We start from the raw sequence: 27,742 nt of genomic DNA, 5'->3' as shown, positions 1-27,742 counted from the left end.
AATACCACCTCAGCATGTCTCTGATGATGAAACACAGGTGCCAACTGCTGCGTCTTTCTGCAGTGTGCAGACTGAACAGGAGGTCAGGGATCAAGACTGGGTGGAAGACGATGCAGGGGACGATGAGGTCCTAGACCCCACATGGAATGAAGGTCGTGCAACTGACTTTCAGAGTTCAGAGAAAGAGGCAGTGGTGAGACAGAGCCAACAGTGTAGCAAAAGAGGGAGCAGTGGGCAAAAGCAGAACACCCGCCGCCAAGAGAGTCCGCTTGCTACTGGTCACCGCCATCTGTGACCGAGCACCCCAAAGGCAGCTTCAAGGAGTTCCCTGGCATGGCAGTGCTGGCGACAAGACCCGAGTGGTTTGCACGCTGTGCTATCAGAGCCTGAAGCGAGGCATTAACGTTCTGAACCTTAGCACAACCTGCATGACCAGGCACCTGCATGCAAAGCATGAACTGCAGTGGAGTAAACACCTTAAAAACAAGGAACTCACTCAGGCTTCCCCTGCTACCTCTTCTGCTGCTGCTGCCTTGGCCTCTTCCTCCGCCTCTGGAGGAACGTTGGCACTTGCCGCCCAGCAAACAGAGGATGTACTACCAACACCAGCACCTCCGTCACCAAGCATCTCAACCATGTCACACGGCAGCGTTCAGCTCTCCATCTCACAAACATTTGAGAGAAAGCGTAAATTCCCAGCTAGCCACCCTCGATCCCTGGCCCTGAATGCCAGCATTTCTAAACTACTGGCCTATGTAATGCTGTCATTTAGGCTGGTGGACACAGACAGCTTCAAACAGCTCATGTCGCTTGCTGTCCCACAGTATGTTGTTCCTAGCCGGCACTACTTCTCCAAGAGAGCCGTGCCTTCCCTGCACAACCAAGTATCCGATAAAATCAAGTGTGCACTGCGCAACGCCATCTGTGGCAAGGTCCACCTAACCACAGATACGTGGACCAGTAAGCACAGCCAGGTACGCTATATCTTCCTAACATTTCGGAAAGTAGACACCCTAAGGTATTCGCTGATGGGCATAGTGGGTTCATAGAACTTTTTATTTTTTGTCACAAGTTAGCGGAAAATTATGATATATTTTTTTTTCCTTACAAAGTCTCATATTCCACTAACTTGTGACAAAAAATAAAAACTTCCATGAACTCACTATGCCCATCATGAAATACCTTGGGGTGTCTTCTTTCCAAAATTGGGTCACTTGTGGGGTAGTTATACTGCCCTGGCATTTTAGGGGCCCAAATGCGTGCAAAGTAGTTTGAAATCAAAATCTGTAAAAAATGGCCTGTGAAACCCGAAAGGTGCTCTTTGGAATGTGGGCCCATTTGCCCACCTAGGCTGCAAAAAAGTGTCACACATCTGGTATCGCCGTATTCAGAAGAAGTAGGGCAATGTGTTTTGGGGTGTCATTTATATATACCCATGCTGGGTGAGAGAAATATCTCGGCAAAAGACAACTTTTCAAAAAAAAATTATACAAAGTTAGCATTTGACCAAGATATTTATCTCACCCAGCATGGGTATATGTAAAATGACACCCCAAAACTCATTCCCCAACTTCTCCTGAGTACGGCGATACCACATGTGTGACACTTTTTTGCAGCCTAGATGCGCAAAGGGGCCCACATTCCTTTTAGGAGGGCATTTTTAGACATTTGGATCCCAGACTTCTTCTCACGCTTTAGGGCCCCTAAAATGCCAGGGCAGTATAAATACCGCACATGTGACCCCATTTTGGAAAGAAGACACCCCAAGGTATTCAATGAGGGGCATGGCGAGTTCATGGAATTTTTTTTTTTTTGGCACAAGTTAGCGGAAATTGATTTATTTATTTTTTTTCTCAAAAAAGTCTCCCTTTCCGCTAACTTGGGACAAAAATGTAAATCTTTCATGGACTCAATATGCTTCTCATGGAATACCTTGGGGTGTCTTCTTTCCGAAATGGGGTCACATGTGGGGTATTTATACTGCCCTGGCATTTTAGGGGCCCTAAAGCGTGAGAAGTCTGGAATATAAATGTCTAAAAAATGTTACGCATTTGGATTCCGTGAGGGGTATGGTGAGTTCATGTGAGATTTAATTTTTTGACACAAGTTAGTGGAATATGAGACTTTGTAAGAAAAAAAAATAAATAAAAATCAATTTCCGCTAACTTGTGCCAAAAAAATGTCTAAATGGAGCCTTACAGGGGGGTGATCAATGACAGGGGGTGATCAGGGAGTCTATATGGGGTGATCACCCCCCTGTCATTGATCACCCCCCTGTAAGGCTCCATTCAGACGTCCATATGTGTTTTACGGATCCACGCATCCATGGATCGGATCCGCAAAACACATACGGACGTCTGAATGGAGCCTTACAGGCGGGTGATCAATGACAGGGGGGGGGGTGATCACCCCATATAGACTCCCTGATCACCCCCCTGTGAGGCTCCATTCAGACGTCCGTATGTGTTTTGCGGATCCAATCCATGGATCCGTGGATCTGTAAAACACATACGGATGTCTGAATAGAGCCTTACAGGGGGGTGATCAATGACAGGGGGGTGATCAATGACAGGGAAGTGATCAGGGAGTCTATATGAGCTGATTACCCCCCTGTCATTGATCACCCCCCTGTAAGTCTCCATTCAGACATCCGTATGTGTTTTGCGGATCCGATCCATGGATGCGTGGATCCGTAAAACATATACGGGCGTCTGAATGGAGCCTTACAGGGGGGTGATCAATGACAGGGGGTGATCAGGGATTCTATATGGGTTGATCACCCACCTGTCATTGATCACCCCCCTGTAAGGCTCCATTCAAACATCCGTATGTGTTTTGCGGATCCGATCTATGGATGCGTGGATCCGTAAAACACATACGGACATCTGAATGGAGCCTTACAGGGGGGTGATCAATGACAGGGGGGTGATCAGGGAGTCTATATGGGGTGATCAGGGGTTCATAAGGGGTTAATAAGTGACGGGGGGGAGGGTAGTGTAGTGGTGCTACTTTACAGAGCTACCTGTGTCCTCTGGTGGTCGATCCAAGCAAAAGGGACCACCAGAGGACCGGTAGCAGGTATATTAGACGCTGTAGATACACTCACTCACCTTCCGATCCTGTGAACGCGCGTGCCTGTGTGCGCGCGTTCACAGGAAATCTCGCGTCTCGGGAGATGACGCATAGATGCATGACTCTGCCTGGGACAGCCGCCTCCGGAACGCAATCCTGCGTTAGGCGGTCCGTAGGCGGTTAAATTCCAATATGAACGGTTAAAATGTGAAGCCTAGAGAATAAAGAGATTGGTTCCTGGAATTCAGCAGAGTTTCTAATTTTGTGTGCTAGAGAAGGGGAAATGAAGAGATGTTATTGAGGTCTTTGTAAACCGTTTTACTGTTTGTATTTAAAAAAATAATAATATGGAGGAACTCTAAGACCTAATTTAAATTGACGTTTCCCTTTCCTTGGAAACTGGTTTTGGGGACCTTGTAATGTTAAATCCTGCTTCTTTGGTAAAATTAAGCTGAAGTTGGTTTGGGGCTGGGCAAATTAGCATTTCAATGACTGGGTGAGAAGAAATCATCCTGCCAGTGTTTACAGTTTCAGGCGAACCCTCCAAGACATTGATGTGTTAATTCAGTCCAATACAATTTTATGTGTTCCAAAGTTTTTTTTTTTTTTGTATTTGAGTTTCGGTTTTAAGTAAAAATTAACTTTTTACTGAATCTCAATGTATATAGCAAGACTTCTAGGAACTGAAGTTTTTTTGGTAGAGAATGTGCTTCAGTGGTGTTTTTTTTTTATGTTATTGTTTGGGCGTTTATGATTCTTGAGAAGGCTACGTTTTGGGGTTTTATTATCTCAAATTTTTAGAGGTTTTCTTTTACTAACCCATTTTTATTTTTAGGTTTTTATTGTTGTAATCGAGTTCTTTTTTCAGTTTTTTCTTTTTTCATATTTTGGCATCTTTTTCTTTTATTTTCAGTCATTTTTGTCTATTTTTGTTTATGTATTTCTTTTATTAATTACAGGATTTACCTTTGTATATTGAGGCAAGTTTTATATTTACCTTTTTCTGCAGTTCTATATTCGATCTTAGCATACCTTTTTCCTTCTATTTCTCTTTTCCAAGTGATAGTTCTCCACTCCGAGACTCTCCTATCTTTAACAACCAGAGGTTACCACGTATTTCTTTTTACTTTATCAGCAGGAGATTGACTGGAGGAGCCATATTGAGCTGGAGAAAAGCAGGTCTCATTTATTGGGTAGCCTCAGCTGGCCAAACACAGGTGTAGCTCAGCTGTGTGTATAGCCCTTTAGGAGGCATACTGGGAATCCAGCAAAAAGAGCTCTGGCCTAAAGGCCCTGTGGGAGTGGAAATAGCATTGAGAGTAGCAATAGGCCGCTCTCAGTGCACAAGATTTCTAGCTGTCCAACATAGGCTGTGTAAAAGTCGTACTGTACCGTAAGAAGGAGCCGGGCGGTACCCTCCATGTACGGTCAAAAGCGTGTCCCTGGACGCAGGCATCACTGGTAACGGCTTGGTTAACCAAAGATGGGTTGTGGCAGATCCATGTTCAGGGGAAGAAAAATAGTCCCCTCGTGGGCTCAGATGGCTGTTCAGTAGAGTTGAGCGAACACCTGGATGTTCGGGTTCAGAAGTTTGGCCGAACTTCCCGGAAATGTTCGGGTTCGGGATCCGAACCCGATCCGAACTTCGTCCCGAACCCCATTGAAGTCAATGGGGACCCGAAACTTTTCGGCACTAAAACGGCTGTAAAACAGCCCAGGAAAGGGCTAGAGGGCTGCAAAAGGCAGCAACATGTAGGTAAATCCTCTGCAAACAAATGTGGATAGGGAAATGAATTAAAATAAAAATTAAATAAATAAAAATTAACCAAAATCAATTGGAGAGAGGTCCCATAGCAGAGAATATGGCTTCCCGTCACCCACCACTGGAACAGTCCATTCTCAGATATTTAGGCCCCGGCACCCAGGCAGAGGAGAGAGGTCCCGTAACAGAGAATCTGGCTTCATGTCAGCAGAGAATCAGTCTTCATATCATAGCAGAGAATCAGGCTTCACGTCAGCCACCAGTGCAACAGTCCATTGGCATATATTTAGGCCCAGCACACAGGCAGAGGAGAGAGGTCCCGTAACAGAGGATCTGGCTTCATGTCAGCAGAGAATTAGTCTGCATGTCATAGCAGAGAATGAGGCTTCACGTCAGCCACCACTGCAACAGTCCATTGGCATATATTTAGGCCCAGCACACAGGCAGAGGAGAGAGGTCCCGTAACAGACAATCTGGCTTCACGTCAGCAGAGAATTAGTCTGCATGTCATAGCAGAGAATGAGGCTTCACGTCAGCCACCACTGCAACAGTCCATTGGCATATATTTAGGCCCAGCACACAGGCAGAGGAGAGAGGTCCCGTAACAGAGGATCTGGCTTCATGTCAGCAGAGAATCAGTCTGCATGTCATAGCAGAAAATCAGGCTTCACGTCAGCCACCACTGCAACAGTCCATTGTCAGATATTTAGGCCCAGCACCCAGGCAGAGGAGAGAGGTCCCGTAACAGACAATCTGGCTTCACGTCAGCAGAGAATTAGTCTACATGTCATAGCAGAGAATGAGGCTTCACGTCAGCCACCACTGCAACAGTCCATTGGCATATATTTAGGCCCAGCACACAGGCAGAGGAGAGAGGTCCCGTAACAGAGGATCTGGCTTCACGTCAGCAGAGAATCAGTCTGCATGTCATAGCAGAAAATCAGGCTTCACGTCAGCCACCACTGCAACAGTCCATTGTCAGATATTTAGGCCCAGCACCCAGGCAGAGGAGAGAGGTCCCGTAACAGAGAATCTGTCTTCATGTCAGCAGAGAATTAGTCTGCATGTCATAGCAGAGAATCAGGCTTCACGTCACCCAACATTGGAACAGTCCATTGGCATATATTTAGGCCCCGGCACCCAGACAGAGGAGAGGTTCATTCAACTTTGGGTAGCCTCGCAATATAATGGTAAAATGAAAATAAAAATAGGATTGAATGAGGAAGTGCCCTGGAGTCCAATAATATATGGTTAAGGGGAGGTAGTTAATGTTTAATCTGGACAAGGGACGGACAGGTCCTGTGGGATCCATGCCTGGTTCATTTTTATGAACGTCAGCTTGTCCACATTGGCTGTAGACAGGCGGCTGCGTTTGTCTGTAATGACGCCCCCTGCCGTGCTGAATACACGTTCAGACAAAACGCTGGCCGCCGGGCAGGCCAGCACCTCCAAGGCATAAAAGGCTAGCTCTGGCCACGTGGACAATTTAGAGACCCAGAAGTTGAATGGGGCCGAACCATCAGTCAGTACGTGGAGGGGTGTGCACACGTACTGTTCCACCATGTTAGTGAAATGTTGCCTCCTGCTAACACGTTGCGTATCAGGTGGTGGTGCAGTTAGCTGTGGCGTGTTGACAAAAGTTTTCCACATCTCTGCCATGCTAACCCTGCCCTCAGAGGAGCTGGCCGTGACACAGCTGCCTTGGCGACCTCTTGCTCCTCCTCTGCCTTGGCCTTGGGCTTCCACTTGTTCCCCTGTGACATTTTGGAATGCTCTCAGTAGCGCGTCTACCAACGTGCACTTGTACTCGCGCATCTTCCTATCATGCTCCAGTGCAGGAAGTAAGGTGGGCACATTGTGTTTGTAGCGTGGATCCAGCAGGGTGGCAACCCAGTAGTCTGCACAGGTTAAAATGTGGGCAACTCTGCTGTCGTTGCGCAGGCACTGCAGCATGTAGTCGCTCATGTGTGCCAGGCTGTCCAGGGGTAAGGACAAGCTGTCCTCTGTGGGAGGCGTATCGTCATTGTCCTGCCTTTCCCCCCAGCCACGCACCAGTGATGGACCCGAGCTGCGTTGGGTGCCACCCCGCTGTGACCATGCTTCATCCTCATCCTCCTCCACCTCATCCTCGTCCTCCTCGTCCTCCAGTAGTGGGCCCTGTCTGGCCACATTTGTACCTGGCCTCTGCTGTTGCAAAAAACCTCCCTCTGAGTCACTTCGAAGAGACTGGCCTGAAAGTGCTAAAAATGACCCCTCTTCCTCCTCCTCCTCCTGGGCCACCTCCTCTTCCATCATCGCCCTAAGTGTTTTCTCAAGGAGACATAGAAGTGGTATTGTAACGCTGATAACGGCGTCATCGCCACTGGCCATGTTGGTGGAGTACTCGAAACAGCGCAACAGGGCACACAGGTCTCGCATGGAGGCCCAGTCATTGGTGGTGAAGTGGTGCTGTTCTGTAGTGCGACTGACCCGTGCGTGCTGCAGCTGAAACTCCACTATGGCCTGCTGCTGCTCGCACAGTCTGTCCAGCATGTGCAAGGTGGAGTTCCACCTGGTGGGCACGTCGCATATGAGGCGGTGAGCGGGAAGGCCGAAGTTACGCTGTAGCGCAGACAGGCGAGCAGCAGCAGGATGTGAACGCCGGAAGCGCGAACAGACGGCCCGCACTTTATGCAGCAGCTCTGACATGTCGGGGTAGTTGTGAATGAACTTCTGCACCACCAAATTCAGCACATGCGCCAAGCAAGGGATGTGCGTCAAATTGGCTAGTCCCAGAGCTGCAACGAGATTTCGCCCATTATCACACACCACCAGGCCGGGCTTGAGGCTCACCGGCAGCAACCACTCGTCGGTCTGTTGTTCTATACCCCGCCACAACTCCTGTGCGGTGTGGGGCCTGTCCCCCAAACATATGAGTTTCAGAATGGCCTGCTGACATTTACCCCGGGCTGTGCTGAAGTTGGTGGTGAAGGTGTGTGGCTGACTGGATGAGCAGGTGGAAGAAGAGGAGGAGGAAGCCGAGAAGGTGGAGGTGGCAACAGGAGGCAAAGAATGTTGCCCTGCGATCCTTGGCGGCGGAAGGACGTGCGCTAAACAGCTCTCCGCCTGGGGCCCAGCTGCCACTACATTTACCCAGTGTGCAGTTAGGGAGATATAGCGTCCCTGGCCGTGCTTACTGGTCCACGTATCTGTGGTTAGGTGGACCTTGCTACAGATGGCGTTGCGCAGTGCCCAATTGATTTTATCGGATACTTGGTTGTGCAGGGAAGGCACAGCTCTCTTGGAGAAGTAGTGGCGGCTGGGAACAACATACTGTGGGACAGCAAGCGACATGAGCTGTTTGAAGCTGTCTGTGTCCACCAGCCTAAATGACAGCATTTCATAGGCCAGTAGTTTAGAAATGCTGGCATTCAGGGCAAGGGATCGAGGGTGGCTAGGTGGGAATTTACGCTTTCTCTCAAATGTTTGTGAGATGGAGAGCTAAACGCTGCCGTGTGACATGGTTGAGACGCTTGGTGACGGAGGTGGTGGTGGTGTTGGTGGTACATCCCCTGTTTGCTGGGCGGCAGGTGCCAACGTTCCTCCAGAGGCAGAGGAAGAGGCCGAGGCGGCAGCAGCAGAAGAGGTAGCAGGGGGAGCCTGAGTGACTTCCTTGTTTTTAAGGTGTTTACTCCACTGCAGTTCATGCTTTGCATGCAGGTGCCTGGTCATACAGGTTGTGCTCAGGTTCAGAACGTTAATGCCTCGCTTCAGGCTCTGATGGCACAGCGTGCAAACCACTCGGGTCTTGTCGTCAGCACATTGTTTGAAGAAGTGCCATGCCAGGGAACTCCTTGAAGCTGCCTTTGGGGTGCTCGGTCCCAGATGGCGGCGGTCAGTAGCAGGCGGAGTCTCTTGGCGGCGGGTGTTCTGCTTTTTCCCACTGCTCCCTCTTTTGCTACGCTGTTGGCTCGGTCTCACCACTGCCTCTTCCCCTGAACTGTGAAAGTCAGTGGCACGACCTTCATTCCATGTGGGGTCTAGGACCTCATCGTCCCCTGCATCGTCTTCCACCCAGTCTTGATCCCTGACCTCCTGTTCAGTCTGCACACTGCAGAAAGACGCAGCAGTTGGCACCTGTGTTTCGTCATCATCAGAGACGTGCTGAGGTGGTATTCCCATATCCTCATCATCAGGAAACATAAGTGGTTGTGCGTCAGTGCATTCTATGTCTTCCACCGCTGGGGAAGGGCTAGGTGGATGCCCTTAGGAAACCCTGCCAGCGGAGTCTTCAAACAGCATAAGAGACTGCTGCATAACTTGAGGCTGAGACAGTTTCCCTGGTATGCATGGGGGTGATGTGACAGACTGATGGGGTTGGTTTTCAGGCGCCATCTGTGCGCTTTCTGCAGAAGACTGGGTGGGAGATAATGTGAACGTGCTGGATCCACTGTCGGCCACCCAATTGACTAATGCCTGTACCTGTTCAGGCCTTACCATCCTTAGAACGGCATTGGGCCCCACCATATATCGCTGTAAATTCTGGCGGCTACTGGGACCTGAGGTAGTTGGTACACTAGGACGTGTGGATGTGGCAGAACTGGTGACAGGCGCAGCTTGCCCTTGATGTAGTATATGGGCAAAAAATGAACAGACTATTGCTGGTTAAATGCACTTGGTGTGACAGCTTGACCAACCACACTACTGAGGGTTAAATGCACTTGGTGACAGGCGCAGCTTGCCCTTGATGTAGTATATGGGCAAAAAATGAACAGACTATTACTGGTTAAATGCACTTGGTGTGACAGCTTGACCAACCACACTACTGAGGGTTAAATGCACTTGGTGACGGGCGCAGCTTGCCCCTGATGTAGTATATGGCCAAAAAATGAACAGACTATTGCTGGTTAAATGCACTTGGTGTGACAGCTTGACCAACCACACTACTGAGGGTTAAATGCACTTGGTGACGGGCGCAGCTTGCCCCTGATGTAGTATATGGCCAAAAAATGAACAGACTATTGCTGGTTAAATGCACTTGGTGACGGGCGCAGCTTGCCCCTGATGTAGTATATGGCCAAAAAATGAACAGACTATTGCTGGTTAAATGCACTTGGTGTGATAGCTTGACCAACCACACTACTGAGGGTTAAATGCACTTGGTGACGGGCGCAGCTTGCCCCTGATGTAGTATATGGCCAAAAAATAAACAGATTATTGCTGGTTAAATGCACTTGGTGTGACAGCTTCACCCTGATGTAGGCTTTAGCCAAAAAACAACCACACCATTGAGTGTTAAATGCACTTGGTGACGTGCGCAGCTTGCCCCTGATGTAGTATATGGCTAAAAAATAAACAGACTATTGCTGGTTAAATGCACTTGGTGTGACAGCTTCACCCTGATGTAGGCTTTAGCCAAAAAACAACCACACCATTGAGGGTTAAATGCACTTGGTCGCAGCTTGGATGCACTTGGTCGCAGCACCGCACAAGACACAAAATGGCCGCTGATCACCCCAGAAAAAAGTGACTGACAAACGGTCTGGGCAGCCTAAAAACAGTGAGCAATTGAGTATCAGCAGCTCAATGATCCACAGCTGCAGATCGATCAATTAATCAAGTGCTTTGGAGGAGTTAATCTGCCTAATCTCGCCCTACTGTCGCAGCCGCAACCTCTCCCTACGCTAATCAGAGCAGAGTGACGGGCGGCGCTATGTGACTCCAGCTTAAATAGAGGCTGGGTCACATGGTGCTCTGGCCAATCACAGCCATGCCAATAGTAGGCATGGCTGTGACGGCCTCTTGGGGCAAGTAGTATGACGCTTGTTGATTGGCTGCTTTGCAGCCTTTCAAAAAGCGCAAAGAAAGCGTCACAAAAGCGCCAAGAAAGCGACGAACACCGAACCTGAACCCGGACTTTTACGAAAATGTCCGGGTTCGGGTCCGTGTTACGGACACCCCAAAATTCGGTACGAACCCGAACTATACAGTTCGAGTTCGCTCATCCCTACTGTTCAGCACATGAGATCTATTTATGGGGTGAAGGGCACAAAGTCCCTTAAAGAATGGAGTAGGTGCTCTAAGGGAACTAATTGGAGTATCCCTCTGGAAGGTATTTTTGATGTATGGAGATGGGAAAAATTTATTACAGAGTTCATGCCCAGGCTCCAGTCAGCAAAAATGTTGGAGGTAGCGCAATGGTTGCTGCAAAAGTCAATCGTGGTAATTAAGCAGGGCGTACAGAAAGCGGTTTCAATCCGGAAGAACTGAGTGATGTGCACCTGGCCTGAGGGGAAAAACTGAGGTTAGGGATCCGATGCAGGAAGCAGAGGAGGCTCTATCTGGGGTGACTTTCTTGAAACAGGCCGCATCCACTAAACCTGGGTCTACTGAAACACAACCAGTACCCAAGTGAGTCCCCAACTGTCACTTCCACCTCCACTACTGACAGGGTCGCTTCTCTCCTTCTCTCTCTCTCTCTCATCCCTCCCTCATCTCTCCATCTAACCTTGAGACGATGCACCATGTTGAATCCAGCTTCTCTTCTTCCTGGTTTTGAGGATGATGAGAAGGGGGGGGAGGGGAAAGTGGTGCAGAAAACAACAATTTTCAAACTTTTTACTAACCATTCTAACCTCTCAACTGTCAATTAATTTTCTAACCTAGCAGGAAAGCACGTCGAGAACCATCACGACTGCCTTTTCTTTGACGGTACTTGGGTCAGATTTTTGCAAAGAAGGTAAAAATCACGGCCGATCCATGGTCTGATTGTTCCGCTGTAGCTCTTTATTCCATCTGGGATGCCCTCAGGCAGCCCCACGGGTTATCACCCGATGTCCACCACCGGGTTCGAGAGCCTCTCCTGGACCCAGACTCATTAACCAGTGTTTATTCTAGTCAACCATGTGATTGGGTTGTGCTAAAGAAACATCCGAGGACGGGACTAGAGCTGAGATATCTTGGGCCATTCCAGGTGCTGCTGATGACACCAACCTCTTTGAAGTTCGAGGGACGAGACAACTGGATCCACACCAGTCACTGCAAGAAGATGCTCAACTATATTAAATAATGAAGAGTATCACTTTTGTTTATTTGTTTAGTTTAGTTTTTAGGGAGGTAAACGCACCTCAAACTAGCCAAGGCCACAAGGAGACATTTGTTGATAGCACATAATGATACATTCCTAGAGGGTAATATCAGCTATAGGTTTAATAGTAGCTCTGGCTCCGGCTCCTCGCTTGTCAATCCTGTATGAGTGTCCGGACAGCTAGGTGGCCTGTAGATGTGGTAAAGGGCATAAGTTTGTGGGATCCTCCAGTTGTGAGTAAGGTATAACGGTCAACCTTACCAATGAAACTCCTGATCTCTTTAATAACACTCATAGACCAGATTATATCTGCAGGGAAGAAGGGTGTGAAGTTCAGACTGAGGGAGCGATCCCCCAGTCTATTCAGTTATAACTGGAGGCCCATGACCGTCAGAAATTCTTGTGTGGAGTTGATGGGTCCGTAATATTTCCTATGCGGGTTAGCCACTTATAAGGTAATTCCCCCTAATGCCTGAGGTTCATGTGTCCTAGTGAAGCTTGTCCCTGCATCTTACATTGCAGCCGATTGGGAGGAACTGATGGTGTGGAAGGAGGTAAGAAGGGCAGGGAGAGCTGGAAGGAAGTTGTTTTCTGGCTCCGACAAGGCCTGGGTATGGTTCCTTACTTGGCCGGGATGTGGAGTTGGACTTATGAAGCGATTGAACAATTTCTCGTCCATAGTGGATGAGATGTTCAATGAAACCGTTGAGGCAGTGAGGGAGATCACTGAGAATCAACAACAGTAGAGCATCCAAAGGAGGGTTTCTGTGAATTAGATGATGGTTGTGCCTGGCTAGCAGACACCAGTGACAAGGGTCAGGCCCATACTGACAGGAGCAGGGCAGAGGCAGAGCTATGACTAGTGAGGGTTGGAATCCTTTTTAAAGATTTGGGAGGTCTTGGGGCTCACTGGTTTTCCATTGGATCCGGGCTAAAGGAAATAGGACATGTACTTATGTTTTTTTTTTGTTTCCATTCCTTCTATGCGCCGGAGTGAGATGTTCCTGATGTCTAATTGCGTTATCGAAGCCCGAACAGACAAGACGCCCTGAAGACCAAACCATGGACCAGATGCAGAGGATTCCAAACCAGCCGGCGACCAACGCGAAACGCCACCTCCTGAGTCACCTCCTGAAGAAAAAAATCTCTGAGTCAAGATTTGTTTTTAAGCAGGCTTTTTCGTAGACAAGAGACTATTTTTTTTCAAAGAATAAGATCGAGATTCATCGAGTAAAACTGGGGAGCATATGACAAAGAGGAGGGACTGTTGTGGAAATTTTATTAGGATATGTTTTTAATATATTGTGTATTGTCATCATGTCATTCAGTGTCAGTGTAAACCTTTGGAGTGGATATCTTCCTGTGGATGTGGAGACACAGCTGCCGGACGCAGAGGTCTCCGTTGGCGAACGGTCCATGTGCTATGCACTCGGCTGTGGCCTGGGGGAGACTGAAGTGTTCGGCAGAGCAGTGTTTTCTTGGCGAATGTATGGATGCCGGCTAGGGCCCCCGCGCATGATGTGCATTTATTGGCTTGGAGTGGATGCATTTGTTAAGAGAACAATATATGAAAGGAACGTGCGTTTGTTGTCTCTAGTGCGCCTGATCAGCCGCTGGAGATAATGACGTTGTCCTGAAGATAAACATGCATGAGGATCATAGTAACTTTATTGGGCATTGATCACTGAGCAAGGCTGGATATAGTTCACTCCAGTGGTAATGGGAGATTATTGTATACAACTGTTTTGTTAGCTGGCTATGTTATTTTAAGTGTTGGTGGTTTCTCATGTTTCTGTATATCATCACTTCCTGTATGTGTGTTATATGAAGGAAGTGGTCGGGTGACGGGCCTGCCCCTTTCTATTGTTACCCCTTTGGTGGCTATAAAATAAAAGTGAAGAGACTGGGCAGGAGGAGGAGGAGTGCTGAACAGAAGGTCTACAATGAAACACCTTGTCTGACTCTTGAAGAGGGTTACCTTACCTTACACAAAAGAGTCAATACATGTGCTTTTAAGCATGGGGGAAATTATTTGTGGTTTGCGTACTTCGGCCCACTTTTAGCGCAGCTTGGATATGTGCGTCTGATGAAAGCGAATTTCTACAACACGTCAGACGTCAGATTTGTGACAGCCCGACGCGCTGGAACTCCACCTTGTATATGCTTGATAGGCTGCTCCAGCAGCAACGTGCCATTAACGACTACCTGTACGAACTCTGCAGCAGGACAGGTTCTGGGAGCTAGATTTCTTTTCACTGCGCCAGTGGCTGCTCATGCGCGACACATGCAGACTTATGCGGCCATTTGATGAGATCACCAAACTGGTCAGTCGCAGCCAGAGCACCATCAGTGACATCGTACCTTATGTCTTCTTCCTGGAGTGTGCATTGTGTTGTGTCATTGTTTAAGCCGTCGAGGAGCAGGAACTGGAAGATGAGGAAGTTGCAATGCTGAATTAATTCCATGGGGGGCTACTACATCTGAGACAAGTCAGCAGGAGTCTGAAGAGGAGTCAGAGGAGGATGGTGGCTGGGAGGAGGAGGAGAAAGAAGAGCAGGCTTTGAGGGGGACTTTAAACTTTTTGGGGCTCCTTTGTGTTGTCCGTGGCTGGGGGGAGGAGACCGAGAATAACATTCTCCTGGGCGATGAGCATGAGCCAGGGCGCTCCACCGCTTCCAATTTATTGCAAATGGGGGCGTTTATGTTCCAGTGTTTGAAGAGGGACCCCCGTATAAAAAGCATAAAGGACAAGGACCAGTACTGGGTGGCACGTACTTAGAACCCCGGTACATACACAACATGGCTGACATGTTACCAGCATCACAGATGGCTGTCAGAATGCAGCATTTGAAGGCCTTGCTGTGAGAGATACTGCATTCTGCTGTTGCGGGCACTAGCAGAGGAATTTCCTCCCACTGCGAAACAGGTGCGGGTACCAATCCTTCAGCACCTGTAAGAAGAGGGCGGTTTGAAGATGTGTTGGTCACTTCGGATATGGGATCATTCTTGCAGCCAACCCATCGATAGCCGTCCTCCGGATCCAGCCTCAGGGAATACCTAGACCAACAGGTGTCTGACTACATCGGGTTAACGGCCGATGTGGACGCTCTAAGAAGTGAGGAACTCCTGGTGTGCAGGCTTGACCTGTGGCACAATTTGCCATGTAACTCTTGGCTTGCCTCTGGTCGAGTGTCCTGTCCGAAAGGATGTTTAGCGCAGCAGGGGAAATTGTGATCGATAAGCGCACTTGCCTAGATCTCGACAGTGTGGACTACCTCATATTTCTAAAAATTAATAAGGCATGGATCTCGGAGGAATTCAACACCTGTGGCGTCCACGTTTAATTGAATTTCACCTATTATCATTTGGGGTTTATTTAAGAAGGGGGATTTCGTTGTTTTTAATCCAATTTCATATTTTTAGTTCTTTTAAACATATGTATTTGACATGTATTTGTACTGGTCTACAGTACATTTTTTATCCAGTGACTGCCTAATGCACCTCAAGCCACATAACCACAAGTTCTTTTCTGTCTGGTGAATGCCTAATTTTTGGGCATGTACTCCCGTGGCCTAAAATAAAAATGTTATGCCGACATTCAGCATTAGTTCATTATTTTAATGATACAATAAAATGTTTCATCCTGTACTAGTGTAGAGTGGACCCAAATTCATCATCGCTAATATGATCTGTAAGCCAAAAAATTATTCTGCATCCATATTGCAATCCCCGATCCATATGACGCACCTGTTGGCAAAGGGTAGACACACCGCGATTCCTTCAGTGTAGCCCTGGACCTCTGAGGGCATAACCGACCTGTTATTACTAAACACCACTTGTCCTTCGTGGATGTTGAACGTGGACTATCTAGGGTCAAATAACTGCCTAGCACAGAGGAGTCTTATTGGTTATCGGAATGAACCACACAAATCTACTCTACCAACTGGACTCAAATTTATCATTCCTAGCTAACACGTTCTGTTAGTGAAAAATTTCTTCTGCGTCACTCTGACAGCCACAGCAAATTTTTAAATAATTCTACGTCACTGTTTAGTGCAATGAAATTTTAATCTATGGGGATTCCTCCATACTATGAAACTAATGGTATTTAGCTTTCAAAATTATTAGGGTTCAAGCAAGATGGGCCAAGCTGTTGGATGGATCAAAGAAGACTGCTGGATTATTGCAATAAGGCTTAGGAGCCTGTTTTTATCAAAAATAAATTTTTGGTCGTTCTGCGATCCATTTATATTTTTTAAAGATAAGATTACGTGTAATTGAATTTCACCTATTATCATTTGGGGTTTAGTCGAGAGGGGGGATTTCGTTAGCCATGTTTTTAATCCAATTTTATATTTTTAGTTATTTTAAACATATGTATTTGACATGTATTTGTACTGGCCTACAGTACATGTTTTATTCAGTGACCGCCTAATGTACCTCGAGCCACATAATCACAAGTTCTTTTCTGTCCGGTGAATGCCTAATTGTTTGGTCCTGTACTCCAGTGGTCAACAGTAAAATTTTTATCCAGCGACCGCATAATGTACCTGCAGCCAAATAATCACAAGTTCTTTTCTGTCAGGTGAATGCCAAATTTTTGGGGCCTCAGAGGAATTAAACACCTGTGATGACCACGTGTTATCTAATTTCACCTATTATCATTTGGGGTTTATTCGAGAGGGGGGATTTCGTTAGCCATGTTTTTATTCAAATTTTATATTTTTAGTTATTTTAAACATATTTATTTGACATGTATTTGTACATTTTTATCCAGTGACTGCTGTCAGGTGAATGCCTAATTGTTGGGCCCTGTACCCCAGTGGCCTACAGTGAAATTTATATCCAGTGACCGCCTAATGTACCTGTGGCCACATAATCACAAGTTCTTTTCTGTCCGGTGAATGCCTAATTGTTGAGGCCTCTACTCCGGTGGCCTACAGTACAATTTTTATCCAGTGACCGCCGAATGTACCTCCAGGAAAATAATCACAATGTCACGTGCCGGAGGTCCCGGGCGTACCTCCAGGACGCATTGCGAGCAAGATGGGGACAAGCCATCGCAAAGAAAGGGCATTCCGACTTCGGGGAACACATGGAACCCTCTTCCGAAGGTGAACCTGGAGCCAACTGGAGCCGACTAGGAGTGCAGCCATCATGAACATAGCATAGAAACATGAACAGGCAAAGTGAGGTACAAGACACGGAACAGAAGACAACAATGCAGAACCAGGCGGTCCATACCGAGACGTAGATGGCAGGACAAAGGCAAACGCAAAACCTAGCAAAGCAAAACATAGACAGACATGACATAGACAAAAGGGCATGACATCCACCAGGCATTGACAAGGACAGACATGAACAAAGACATAGCAGGGTACTGGACAGCCTGAATTAACAGTACTGACCCCCAGAATGCACACAAGAACAGGAACTGACTGAATTAGCAGAACTGACCACAAGCTATGCAGACTGAGCCCACGCCCAAAGACAGAAGTCGCAGCCTAACGAGCGCACCTGAAAGGACACACCCAGGAACCGAAGAGGGATACTAACCTCATCAGAACCAAGCAGGGAGGTACCTAATCAGGTCAGTGGTAAACAAGAAACCGCAGCAAAGAAGCTGTGATACAGGACATTGCCCCTAGCAACCGGCAAGCACGGAACACCGCAGCCAGAACGCAAGGGCACAACAGACCTGAATACCCACAGGGAAACGATACCGCCTGAAAGGGGGCACAAACCACTTCAAGGCGAACTGTATCGTGAGACACAAGTTCTTTTATGTCAGTTTAATGCCTAATTTTGGGGGCCTGTACTGACCTACAGTCAAATATTTAGCCAGTGACCGCCTAATATACCTCCAGCCACATAATTACAAGTTCTTTTCTGTCAGGTGAATGCCTAATTTTTGGGGCCCTGTACTCCAGTGGCCTAAAATAAAATTTTCTAGGCTCCAGCAGGGCACATTTTTGAGAGTTTCCCTTTAAGACACATAAAAATGGCCCCTGATTAAATTACATATTTTTAATGGGAATTTTTGCCAATGATCCACCTCTGGTATGTCACTGTCCATGTTGTGGGACTATTTGTGCACTTATAGTAAGTATTTGGTGGCTGCAAATATGACCTGAAGGTTTTTAAGGTTCGCCTGCCATTAAAGCCAATGGGGCCCGGCACGAAAGTTCGCAAACATTTGATCATGAACGCGCGTTCGCAAAACATCACAGCCGATGTTCCGATGTTCGTCCACTACATATAAGTACACTGCTGGATAAACTACATACCTGTGTCCACTGCATCTATTATACTGTATAATAGATGCAGTGTGTGCGTGTATGTAAATAATTGAGCAGTGTACTGATGTGACAAATACAAGATATAATAGATGCAGTGTGTACAGATATATGTAGTTATTTATTATGGCTATTGTGTGAGGTACATGAAGTAATAATGGCTGTAAATGTTTGAAGCCCTTGTTTTTTTTAAATCAGAGTGAAAATGGAGCTGGACCCTCTATGTTAGATTAGGTCCCACCTGATAAGAAGCTACCTTGTCGTCTGGTAGGTGGGCCCGACATATTTTTGATCAATAATATGCGCTAAGAGCTTCTTCACTGCATTTGCAGTAAATATTGGCGTCATGTATTTGACCCTGTTCACACATTCACCTGTATACTCAGTCTTAGTGCATTTAGTGGTGTGCTGCTACTTTATTTGCTTGCTGTATTATTGCCGGGTAGCTTGCACCTGCGATTTGTCTCAGGAGGTGCTGTTCCGTTTTTTTGCTTATATATATATATATATATATATATATATATATATATATATACAGTCATGTGAAAAAATTAGGACACCCTTTGAAAGCATGTGGTTTTTTGTAACATTTTTAATAAAAGGTTATTTCATCTCCGTTTCAACAATACAGAGAGATTAAAGTAATCCAACTAAACAAAGAAAACTGAAGAAAAGTCTTTTCAAGATCTTCTGTAAATGTCATTCTACAAAAATGCCTATTCTAACTGAGGAAAAAGATAGGACACCCTCACATGTATTCCCTCTTAAATTGGCTCAGATCTCACACAGGTATATCACACCAGGTGCACATAATTAGTAGATCGTTACTCTGCATGTTGAATGAGGCTTGCCCTATTTAAACCTCAGACATTTAGTTTGGTGTGCTCCTGACTGTTGAAGTGAGAGTGAGCACCATGGTGAGAGCAAAAGAGCTGTCAGAGGACTTCAGAAAAAAGATTGTAGCAGCCTATGAGTCTGGGAAGGGATTTAAAAAGATCTCAAAAGATTTTGAAATCAGCCATTCCACTGTCCGGAAGATAGTCTACAAGTGGAGGGCTTTCAAAACAACTGCCAACATGCCCAGGACTGGTCGCCCCAGCAAGTTCACCCCAAGAGCAGACCGCAAGATGCTAAAAGAGGTCTCCAAAAACCCTAAAGTGTCATCTCGAGAACTACAGCAGGCTCTGGCTACTGTTGATGTAGAAGTACATGCCTCTACAATCAGAAAGAGACTGTACAAGTTTAACTTGCATGGGAGGTGTGCAAGGAGGAAACCTTTGCTTTCCAAGAGAAACATCGAGGCCACACTGACATTTGCCAGAGATAAAGTTGACAAAGACCAGGACTTCTGGAATAATGTTCTTTGGACAGATGAGTCCAAAATTGAATTATTTGGACACAACAGCAGAGGACATGTTTGGCGTAAACCAAACACAGCATTCCAAGAAAAGAACCTCATACCAACTGTGAAGCATGGAGGTGGAAGTGTCATGGTTTGGGGCTGCTTTGCTGCAGCAGGACCTGGTCAGCTCACCATCATAGAATCCACGATGAATTCTACTGTGTATCAGAAGGTGCTTGAAGAACATGTGAGACCATCAGTTAGAAAATTAAAGCTGAAGCGGAACTGGACCATGCAACATGACAATGACCCAAAACATACTAGTAAATCAACCAAAGATTGGCTGAAAAAGAAGAAATGGAGAGTCCTGGAATGGCCAAGTCAAAGTCCAGATTTGAATCCCATTGAGATGCTGTGGGGTGACTTGAAAAGGGCTGTACGTGCAAGAAACCCCTCAAACATCTCACAGCTGAAAAAGTTCTGCATTAAGGAGTGGGGTAAAATTTCCTCAGACCGATGTCGAAGACTGGTAGATGGCTACAAGAACCGTCTCACTGCAGTTATTTCAGCCAAAGGAGGTAACACTCGCTATTAGGGGCAAGGGTGTCCTATCTTTTTCCTCAGTTAGAATAGGCATTTTTGTAGAATGACATTTACAGAAGATCTTGAAAAGACTTTTCTTCAGTTTTCTTTGTTTAGTCGGATTACTTTAATCTCTCTGTATTGTTGAAACGGAGATGAAATAACCTTTTATTAAAAATGTTACAAAAAACGACATGCTTTCAAAGGGTGTCCTAATTTTTTCACATGACTGTATATATTTAATGAGTAAAATAGAAATGGGGGCAAATGAAGAGATCCTCCTCCTCGCTAGTCTCAATGGAGAGCTTATCTTGCAGTTCTTCTCCATACTGTTGGGGGTTTAAGGACCTGTGATGATGCTCTGTGCACTTCCTTTACTAGATTCACAGGACCTGTGATGCTAAAGATGATGTAATCACAGGTCCTGGCAGATGCTCCTATCTAACCTGGGAACTACACCATGTCTGCAGTTCTTTTACTAGATGTACAGGACCTGTGATGACATCAGCTTTCTCCACTGATGATAGGAATACTATACTGGAGCTGGACAGTAATGAGTGTAATTAGGAGGAGGGGCCTTTGGTTCACTGCGGGGCCCCTTTTCCCCATGGGCCCCATAGCAGCTGCATGGTCTACTTCTATTGAAGGTAATGCACTATCTAAGAGTATTTCATGAAGCATGAACAAACACAAATTCCCTCTGGCCCACATTTAAACATTTTCTCATACTTCCAGACTAGCAAGGATAAGTCCTCTTTTGGCCTTCTTCCCACCATATCTCTTGATGATGAAAAGGCTGCTTTAGCCTCCAGTCCACCAACACACTCACAGTAAAGAAGCCCTCTATGGCCTCCAGTTTACTACTGCACTACCAATGGGCAAGCTCTGGCCTAACAGACCTACGTCATGTTCTTTAAGCACTTCTACATGGTAACAGCTACCCACCAGAAATCCTCTATAGCATTTTTAGTCACAGTGTCCTCATAATTGTGATAAGTCATAGTGCCCCATAGCTATAAAAGACAATACCCCTATATTGACACCTAATGCATCTCCATAAATGACATAAAAGTGAGCCTCTAAATATCAATGCTAAGCATTAGTGGTAGCCATATCTCCTCCTATTAGACCCAGCAAGTTTATTAACTTTGGTGTTTTTGTGCCAACTCTCTAGAAGAGTGAGTCTGCTAAAATTCCCATACATTTGAGTGCTCAGGCCACACATATGAACACATGAAGCCAGTGGCATATCTTGCAGCTCTTGGACCCGATTCAAAATCTTTAACAAGGCTCCTCAACTATCATGTATACTTAAAGAGGACCTTTCACCAGAATTAAACTTCTAAAGTAACTGTACAGACATGTAGAGCGGCACCCAGGGACCCCCCTGCACTTACTGTTATACCTGGGCGCCGCTCCGTTCTCCCGTAATTGCCTCCGGTATCTTTACAGTTAGGCTCCACCCAGGGGAACCTGCCGTCAGCTCATTCTCCCATGCTGTAGCGCTGGCCAATCACCACGCTCAGCTCATAGCCTGAGAGAGAAAAAAGCCTCTCAGGCTATGAGCTGAGCGCTGTGATTGGCCAGCGCTACAGCATGGGAGAAGGAGGCGCCGGCAGGTTCCCCTGGGTGGAGCCTAACTGTAAAGATACCGGAGGCAATTACGGGAGAACGGAGCGGCACCCAGGTATAACAGTAAGTGCAGGGAGGTCCCTGGGCGCCGCTCTACATGCCTGTATAGTTACTTTAGAAGTTTAATTCTGGTGAAAGGTCCTCTTTAACAATACTGGTCTCCATATGAGGCAGAGGGATCCTACGGGCCATCTCAGGCACCAGTGCCAGTTGAGACTGTACCCCATATTGGCCCTGTTAGATGGTAGTTATAAATTTAAACCTATTATATACTCCTTTATTAGTCATTTTGAATTAATGCACAGACTTACCATATCCACGTGATGTCCTAGAACCTATGGCAGTAACAGGTCTTCCAGCAAATTCTTCAGCATGGTTGATAAGAGCGTCTTTCACTGTCTCGTAACCACACAGGATAACCATCTTTTCTGTGCCAAACTGTACGCTGAATACTGTGCCATACTTTTTGGATAACTGAAAGCAGAATACATGAGCACCCATCTTAAAACACTGTGTTTTCTTTTAGGGGTAAGATTCTGTGCAACTTGATTTTACAAAATGTCTTTATAGAGATCAGAGAAGACAAATTCCCTGCAGAGATATAGAGGTACAGAGGTACAGATGTGTCCACTATTAGTGTACCTCAAATTTGGTTACAGACTCTAAATGCTAATTAAAATCAATACAATATTGTGACATGCTAGGAAAACCGTTAACAGACTGCAATTAACAACACAACCACTGGGTGTCCACACCTAGACACATATAGGACAGGTATCTATCTATCAAGTTTTTTTTTTTTTTTTAAGATGGTTATCTTGTGACACGCATATCAAGAAATGTTCTGCGAAGAGGTACAGAAAGAAAGGACACATCTGTAAAATATATGTGATGAATACTGCACCTCACGGCCCCGCCTAATGTCAACTACGTCAAGCTCACGAGATATGGTATAGTCACTGGTTTCCAAGCCGTGACGTTACGACCTCCCTAGGAGCGCGTAAGGTCAGCTTGATACAGTTTACACCGGCGCCTCCTGTCCACGTGGGCACAGAGAGGCCACAAGCTGAGAGAGCCTTTCCACTGACCCAGGGAAACAGCGCTGTCTCAACCCAGTAGACTGCCACCAGTTCCTCGTTTGATATAAGCCCGGTCCGCTAACGGAATTATATAGGGTGAGAAACCAACCCGCAGTAGCGTATGACTATGCCGAAACACAGACGTGGGGATTCGTGATCAAGATACAAGAACAGCACCAGATTAAATTATATATTCCATTGCCTCAAGGGCACACTAGACATAACACAATATTCACAGGGAATATATACAGTGGTCAGATGTGCAAATACAGGTGGTATGGTACAAAAGAGTTAAACAGGCAAGGGTCAGTTACTAGTAGTCCATTGGCTTATGCTGAGTTCTGGATTGCTGTAATGCTTAGCTATAGTCACATGGGGGCAGTGATGTCAGCAGTTTCCAGCTCCCTCCAAACAGGTTAAAATGATGTGACCCACCTTCAGAGAAAAGACGCTGAACTCTCCCTGCATGGGTCTTTTCACCTGTATTCGGCCACGCACCTCCCTGCCTCTGGGAGGGGTCCCCTCTCCCTCCTGGTCCTGGTAGCCAAACAACCCACAAAACCCATTAGGGCCCATAGCTCCAGGCCAGAAGGTCACAGGGAGATGGTTCTGGGACCAACGGGTTCACCCAGGTCCCAGATAGAGGTGAAGACCAAACATTGCACCATTATTAGGTTTTTGCGGGGAGATCTCTGTATCTCCCCTTCCCGGTATCCTACCACCAAACTACGACCAGGGGCAAGTCCGTCTTGGCCCCAGGGTTGCAGATATATAGCTGGTTTTTGCCTGGGATGGACGGGTAATTAATAATTCCTTATGAATCACCATTTCCATGATGTCTAATAGATTTGATTGAACTGGTTACTAGCTGAGACCCCTGCAGGGGGATTTTCCTGTAGGCCTCCGTGCTGGCTGAGGAGGTGTATATTTGTATGCCTGTGGCCTGCTTGAAGCCAGGACCCCTGCAGAGTTCACTACCTCTGCTATCTCACAGTAGATGGCTGGAATTGGATCATGGCTGACATTAAATCCTAATTCCACGTTCCTCACAATATACAATTCCAGCTGCCTCTAGTCACCTCTAAACTAAACTTAAAGGGGTTGTCCAGCCATTGATATTGATGACTTATTGTCACGATAGCTCATCAATATCTGATCGGTGGAGGTCCGACGCCTGGCACCCCCACTGTACAGCTGTTTGACGAGAAGGCGACACATCATGCTAGCACCGCTTCCTGGTCTTCACACTATGCCTCATTTCCTGTGGAGCCGTGAGGTAGTGTAATTATAAGCACGCGATCCACCTACTTGAATAGAGCGAGTACTTGTATTACACTTCACTTCCGAGACGAAGTGCAGGGTGATGAACAGCTGATCAACAGGGGTGCCGGGTGTCAGTTCCCCACCGATGAGATATTGATGATCTATCCTGACCATAGGTCATCAATATTATTGGCTGGAAAACCCTTTTAAAGGGGACCTGTCACATTGAGCATGGTGTTTAAGCTGAAAGCAGCATGTTATAGAACAGGTGAAGCTGAGCAGATTGATATAACATGTTATGGGAAAAGATTAATTTAAACCTAGAATTTATCAATTTATACCGATGATAATTCTGGGTTTCGATGTCAAGGAGGCTGTCCCTCAATGACTGTGTATGCACAGATATCTGACAATCAGTGATAGGAGCACCTCCTTGACAAAGCCCAGAATGTGGAGGAATTTAAATAAATGAAACACAAGTTTTACTGAATCTTTTCCCACAAAACTCTACGTCAATCTGCTCATCTCCTCCTGCTCTATGACATGCTGCCTGCAGATAAATTAGAATTTTGATAGTGACAGGTTCCCTTTAAGAGCTTGCTGCATATTGTTTTATAAATGAGCTTAAAAAACTCCCCCTAGCAACAGCTGCGGGTCGTTGAAAACTATTGGAGTCATTTATTAAAACCAGTGTTTTAGCACTCGGGCCGCGCCTCACCTTCTGCCCACACATCCAGCATACCGCCACGCTAATATCCCCCAGTGACTGTGTGAAACATTCCCACACTGCCGAGTATCACATTTTCTGCTTGCCTCTGCTTTTAAGAACCCATGCACTGCCAGTGTGTCTGACAGTAATTCTACAGCTGACAAGAAGGATAAACACTGAATATCGGTGCACTGCACACTTATGTACAGGGCGATAAATTGTAGCAGAGTCTGTAGTTCAGCAGTCTCCTATGCCCTTCCTGCACTCTCTGTTAAGAGTTTGCAACACCACTGTCCCTATGGCCCTCTATGCTCAGCTCACAGGAAAATGGCAGCGCCAACATGGATCAGGGTTTTAGAGGGCTCTGTCTAGCTGTGACAGGGGGGTGGCTACCTGCTGATTGGCTGACTGCACAGCATTATGGGTGATCGTGCGTTCCCGAGCTTGTCTCCTCTACACTTGCTTTCACTTTCTAACATGTGCAGCCACCATTTTAGGAAAACTGATTTGTTACCATGAAGAGCAAGGAAATTCGGATTCGTTTGGAATCGAAGTTTTCCTAATCTTTAGACCGAATTCCGTTTCATCTATGTTCTACATCTGTACTTTAATGTTCTTTTTACCTCCATAAATGATTTTTGAGGTTTTATTGAGCTGATTAGGTGCAAGTTTCCAATAATTGGTAAAGGTTTAGGCCCAGGAGGAAAATTGCTGTACTTGTACTTCTTCTGATTCTTGATCACATTGGCCAGAAACAGGACGACGAGAACAACTAGAAGAAGTGAGATGAGCTCCATTGTGAACGTGTTCAAACCTACAAGTAAAGTATAAGAAACATGACAATAAGTAAACCAAAAATGACAAGTAATCACAGCAAATTACCTCTATTTTCTAAAAGAGAAGAAGGTAATCTCAATGGTAACGCAATCATCAACCTTTTAAACAAGCTCTAAGGCCTCGTTCACACTTCAGTGTTTGGTCAGTGATTTCCATCAGTGATTTGTGAGCCAAAACCAGAAGAGAAGCCTCCACAGACATAATGTATAAGGGAAAGATCTGCTCCTGTTCTGTGTTTAGAGCCGGACCTGGTTTGGGCTCACGAATCACTGATGGAAATCACTGACCGAACACTGACATGTGAATGAGGCATAAGACAAAAGTTAAAGGGAACCTGTCACCTCCCAAAACCATCCCAAGCCGCCAGCAGTACCTATGTGTAGCCAGCAGTGTGTTTCTGATGATGCCTTTTTTCCTGAAGGCAGATGCAGCAAAGTGCTGAAAACATTGTTTTATCCCATGGCCTGCCGTGCTTCTCCACACATGTTTGAAGTCAAGGAGGCAGCGGCCTCCTTGCTTCAAGTCACTGTAACTGCGCCCCTTCCCTGCCCCTTCACTGTGACTGACAGCGCTTATGCAGAGAGTTCGGCAAAGCTAGCTGAACTGCCAGCATGTCAGTCTCAGCGAAGGGGCAGGGAAGGGGGCGCAATCACCGTGACTTGAAGCAAGGAGGCCGCTGCCTCCTTGACTTCAAGCATGTGTAGAGAAGCGTGCCTGGAAGGGATAAAACAATGTTTTCAGTATTTTTGCTGCATCTGCCTTCAGAAAGAAAGGCATAATCAGAAACACTGCTGGCGGCTTGGGATGGTTTTGGGAGATGACAGGTTCCCTTTAAGGCTACAGCCAAGTATAGATAAATGAACTTTTAAGATCCAATTAATTTCAGGTACTCAAAATTTTTTATGAATCAATTCTGAGACAGTTCCTAGTATTCTACTCTAGGTAGCTCAGTAATATGTACAGTTGCAAGAAAAAGTATGTGAACCCTTTGGAATGATATGGATTTCTGCACAAATTGGTCAAGAAATGTGATCTGATCTTCATCTAAGTCACAACAATAGACAATCACAGTCTGCTTAACCTAATAACACACAAAGAATTAAATGTTACCATGTTTTTATTGAACACACCATGTAAACATTCACATTTCAGGTGGAAAAAGTATGTGAACCCTTGGATTTAATAACTGTTTGAACCTCCTTTGGCAGCAATAACTTCAACCAAACGTTTTCTATAGATGCAGTTCAGACGTGCTCAACGGTCAGGAGTAATTCTTGACCATTCCTCTTTACAGAACTGTTTCAGTTCAGCAATATTCTTGGGATGTCTGGTGTGAATCACTTTCTTGAGGTCATGCCACAGCATCTCAATCGGGTTGAGGTCAGGACTCTGACTGTGCCACTCCAGAAGGCATATTTTCTTCTGTTTAAGCCATTCTGTTGTTGATTTACTTCTATGCTTTGGGTCGTTGTCCTGTTGAAACACTCATCTTCTGTTGACCTTCAGCTGGTGGACAGATGGCCTTAAGTTCTCCTGCAAAATGTCTTGAAAAACCTGGGAATTAATTTTTCCTTCGATGATAACAATCCGTCCAGGCCCTGATGCAGCAAAGCATCCCCAAGGCCCTGATGCCCCCACCCTCATACTTCACAGTTGGGATGAGGTTTTGATGTTGATGTGCTGTGCCTCTTTTTCTCCACATATAGTGTTGTATGTTTCTTCCAAACAACTTAACTTTGTTTTTATCTCTCCACAGAATATTTTGCCAGTACTGCTGTGGAACATCCAGGTGCTCTTGTGCAAACTGTAAACGTGCAGCAATGTTTTTTTTGGACAGCAGTGGCTTCCTCTGTGGTATCCTCTCATAAAATCCATTCTTGTTTAGTGTTTTACATATCGTAGATTCGCTAACAGGGATGTTAGCATATGGCAGAGACTTTTGTAAGTCTTGAGCTGACACTCTAGGATTCTTCTTTACCTCATAGAGCATTCTGCGCTGTGCTCTTGCAGTTATCTTTACAGGACGGCCACTCCAAGGGAGAGTAGCAGCAGTGCCGAACTTTCTCTATTTATAGACAATTTGTCTTACCGTGGACTGATTA

General features: G+C 46.1%; 1 protein-coding gene across 2 annotated transcripts in view; it reads right to left on the bottom strand.

The window, feature by feature from the left end:
* LOC122934081 (cytochrome P450 2K6-like) overlaps positions 1-27,742 on the bottom strand; it is a 174,533-nt gene that overhangs the window by 129,500 nt on the left and 17,291 nt on the right. For both annotated transcript variants that reach the window (XM_044289244.1, XM_044289245.1), the window contains exons 2-3: positions 25,427-25,617; positions 22,064-22,226 (exon numbers count right to left, since the gene is read on the bottom strand). In XM_044289244.1, the coding sequence (XP_044145179.1) occupies positions 22,064-22,226; positions 25,427-25,600 (337 nt within the window). In that variant the 5' untranslated portion in view covers positions 25,601-25,617. The remainder of the gene's footprint in view (positions 1-22,063; positions 22,227-25,426; positions 25,618-27,742) is intronic.

The sequence above is a fragment of the Bufo gargarizans genome, chromosome 4 (genome assembly GCF_014858855.1).
Source record: "Bufo gargarizans isolate SCDJY-AF-19 chromosome 4, ASM1485885v1, whole genome shotgun sequence".
Taxonomy (NCBI): Eukaryota; Metazoa; Chordata; class Amphibia; order Anura; family Bufonidae; genus Bufo; species Bufo gargarizans.
The sequence above is the reverse complement of the archived record's forward strand: the minus strand, read 5'-3'. Positions and strand labels throughout refer to the sequence as shown.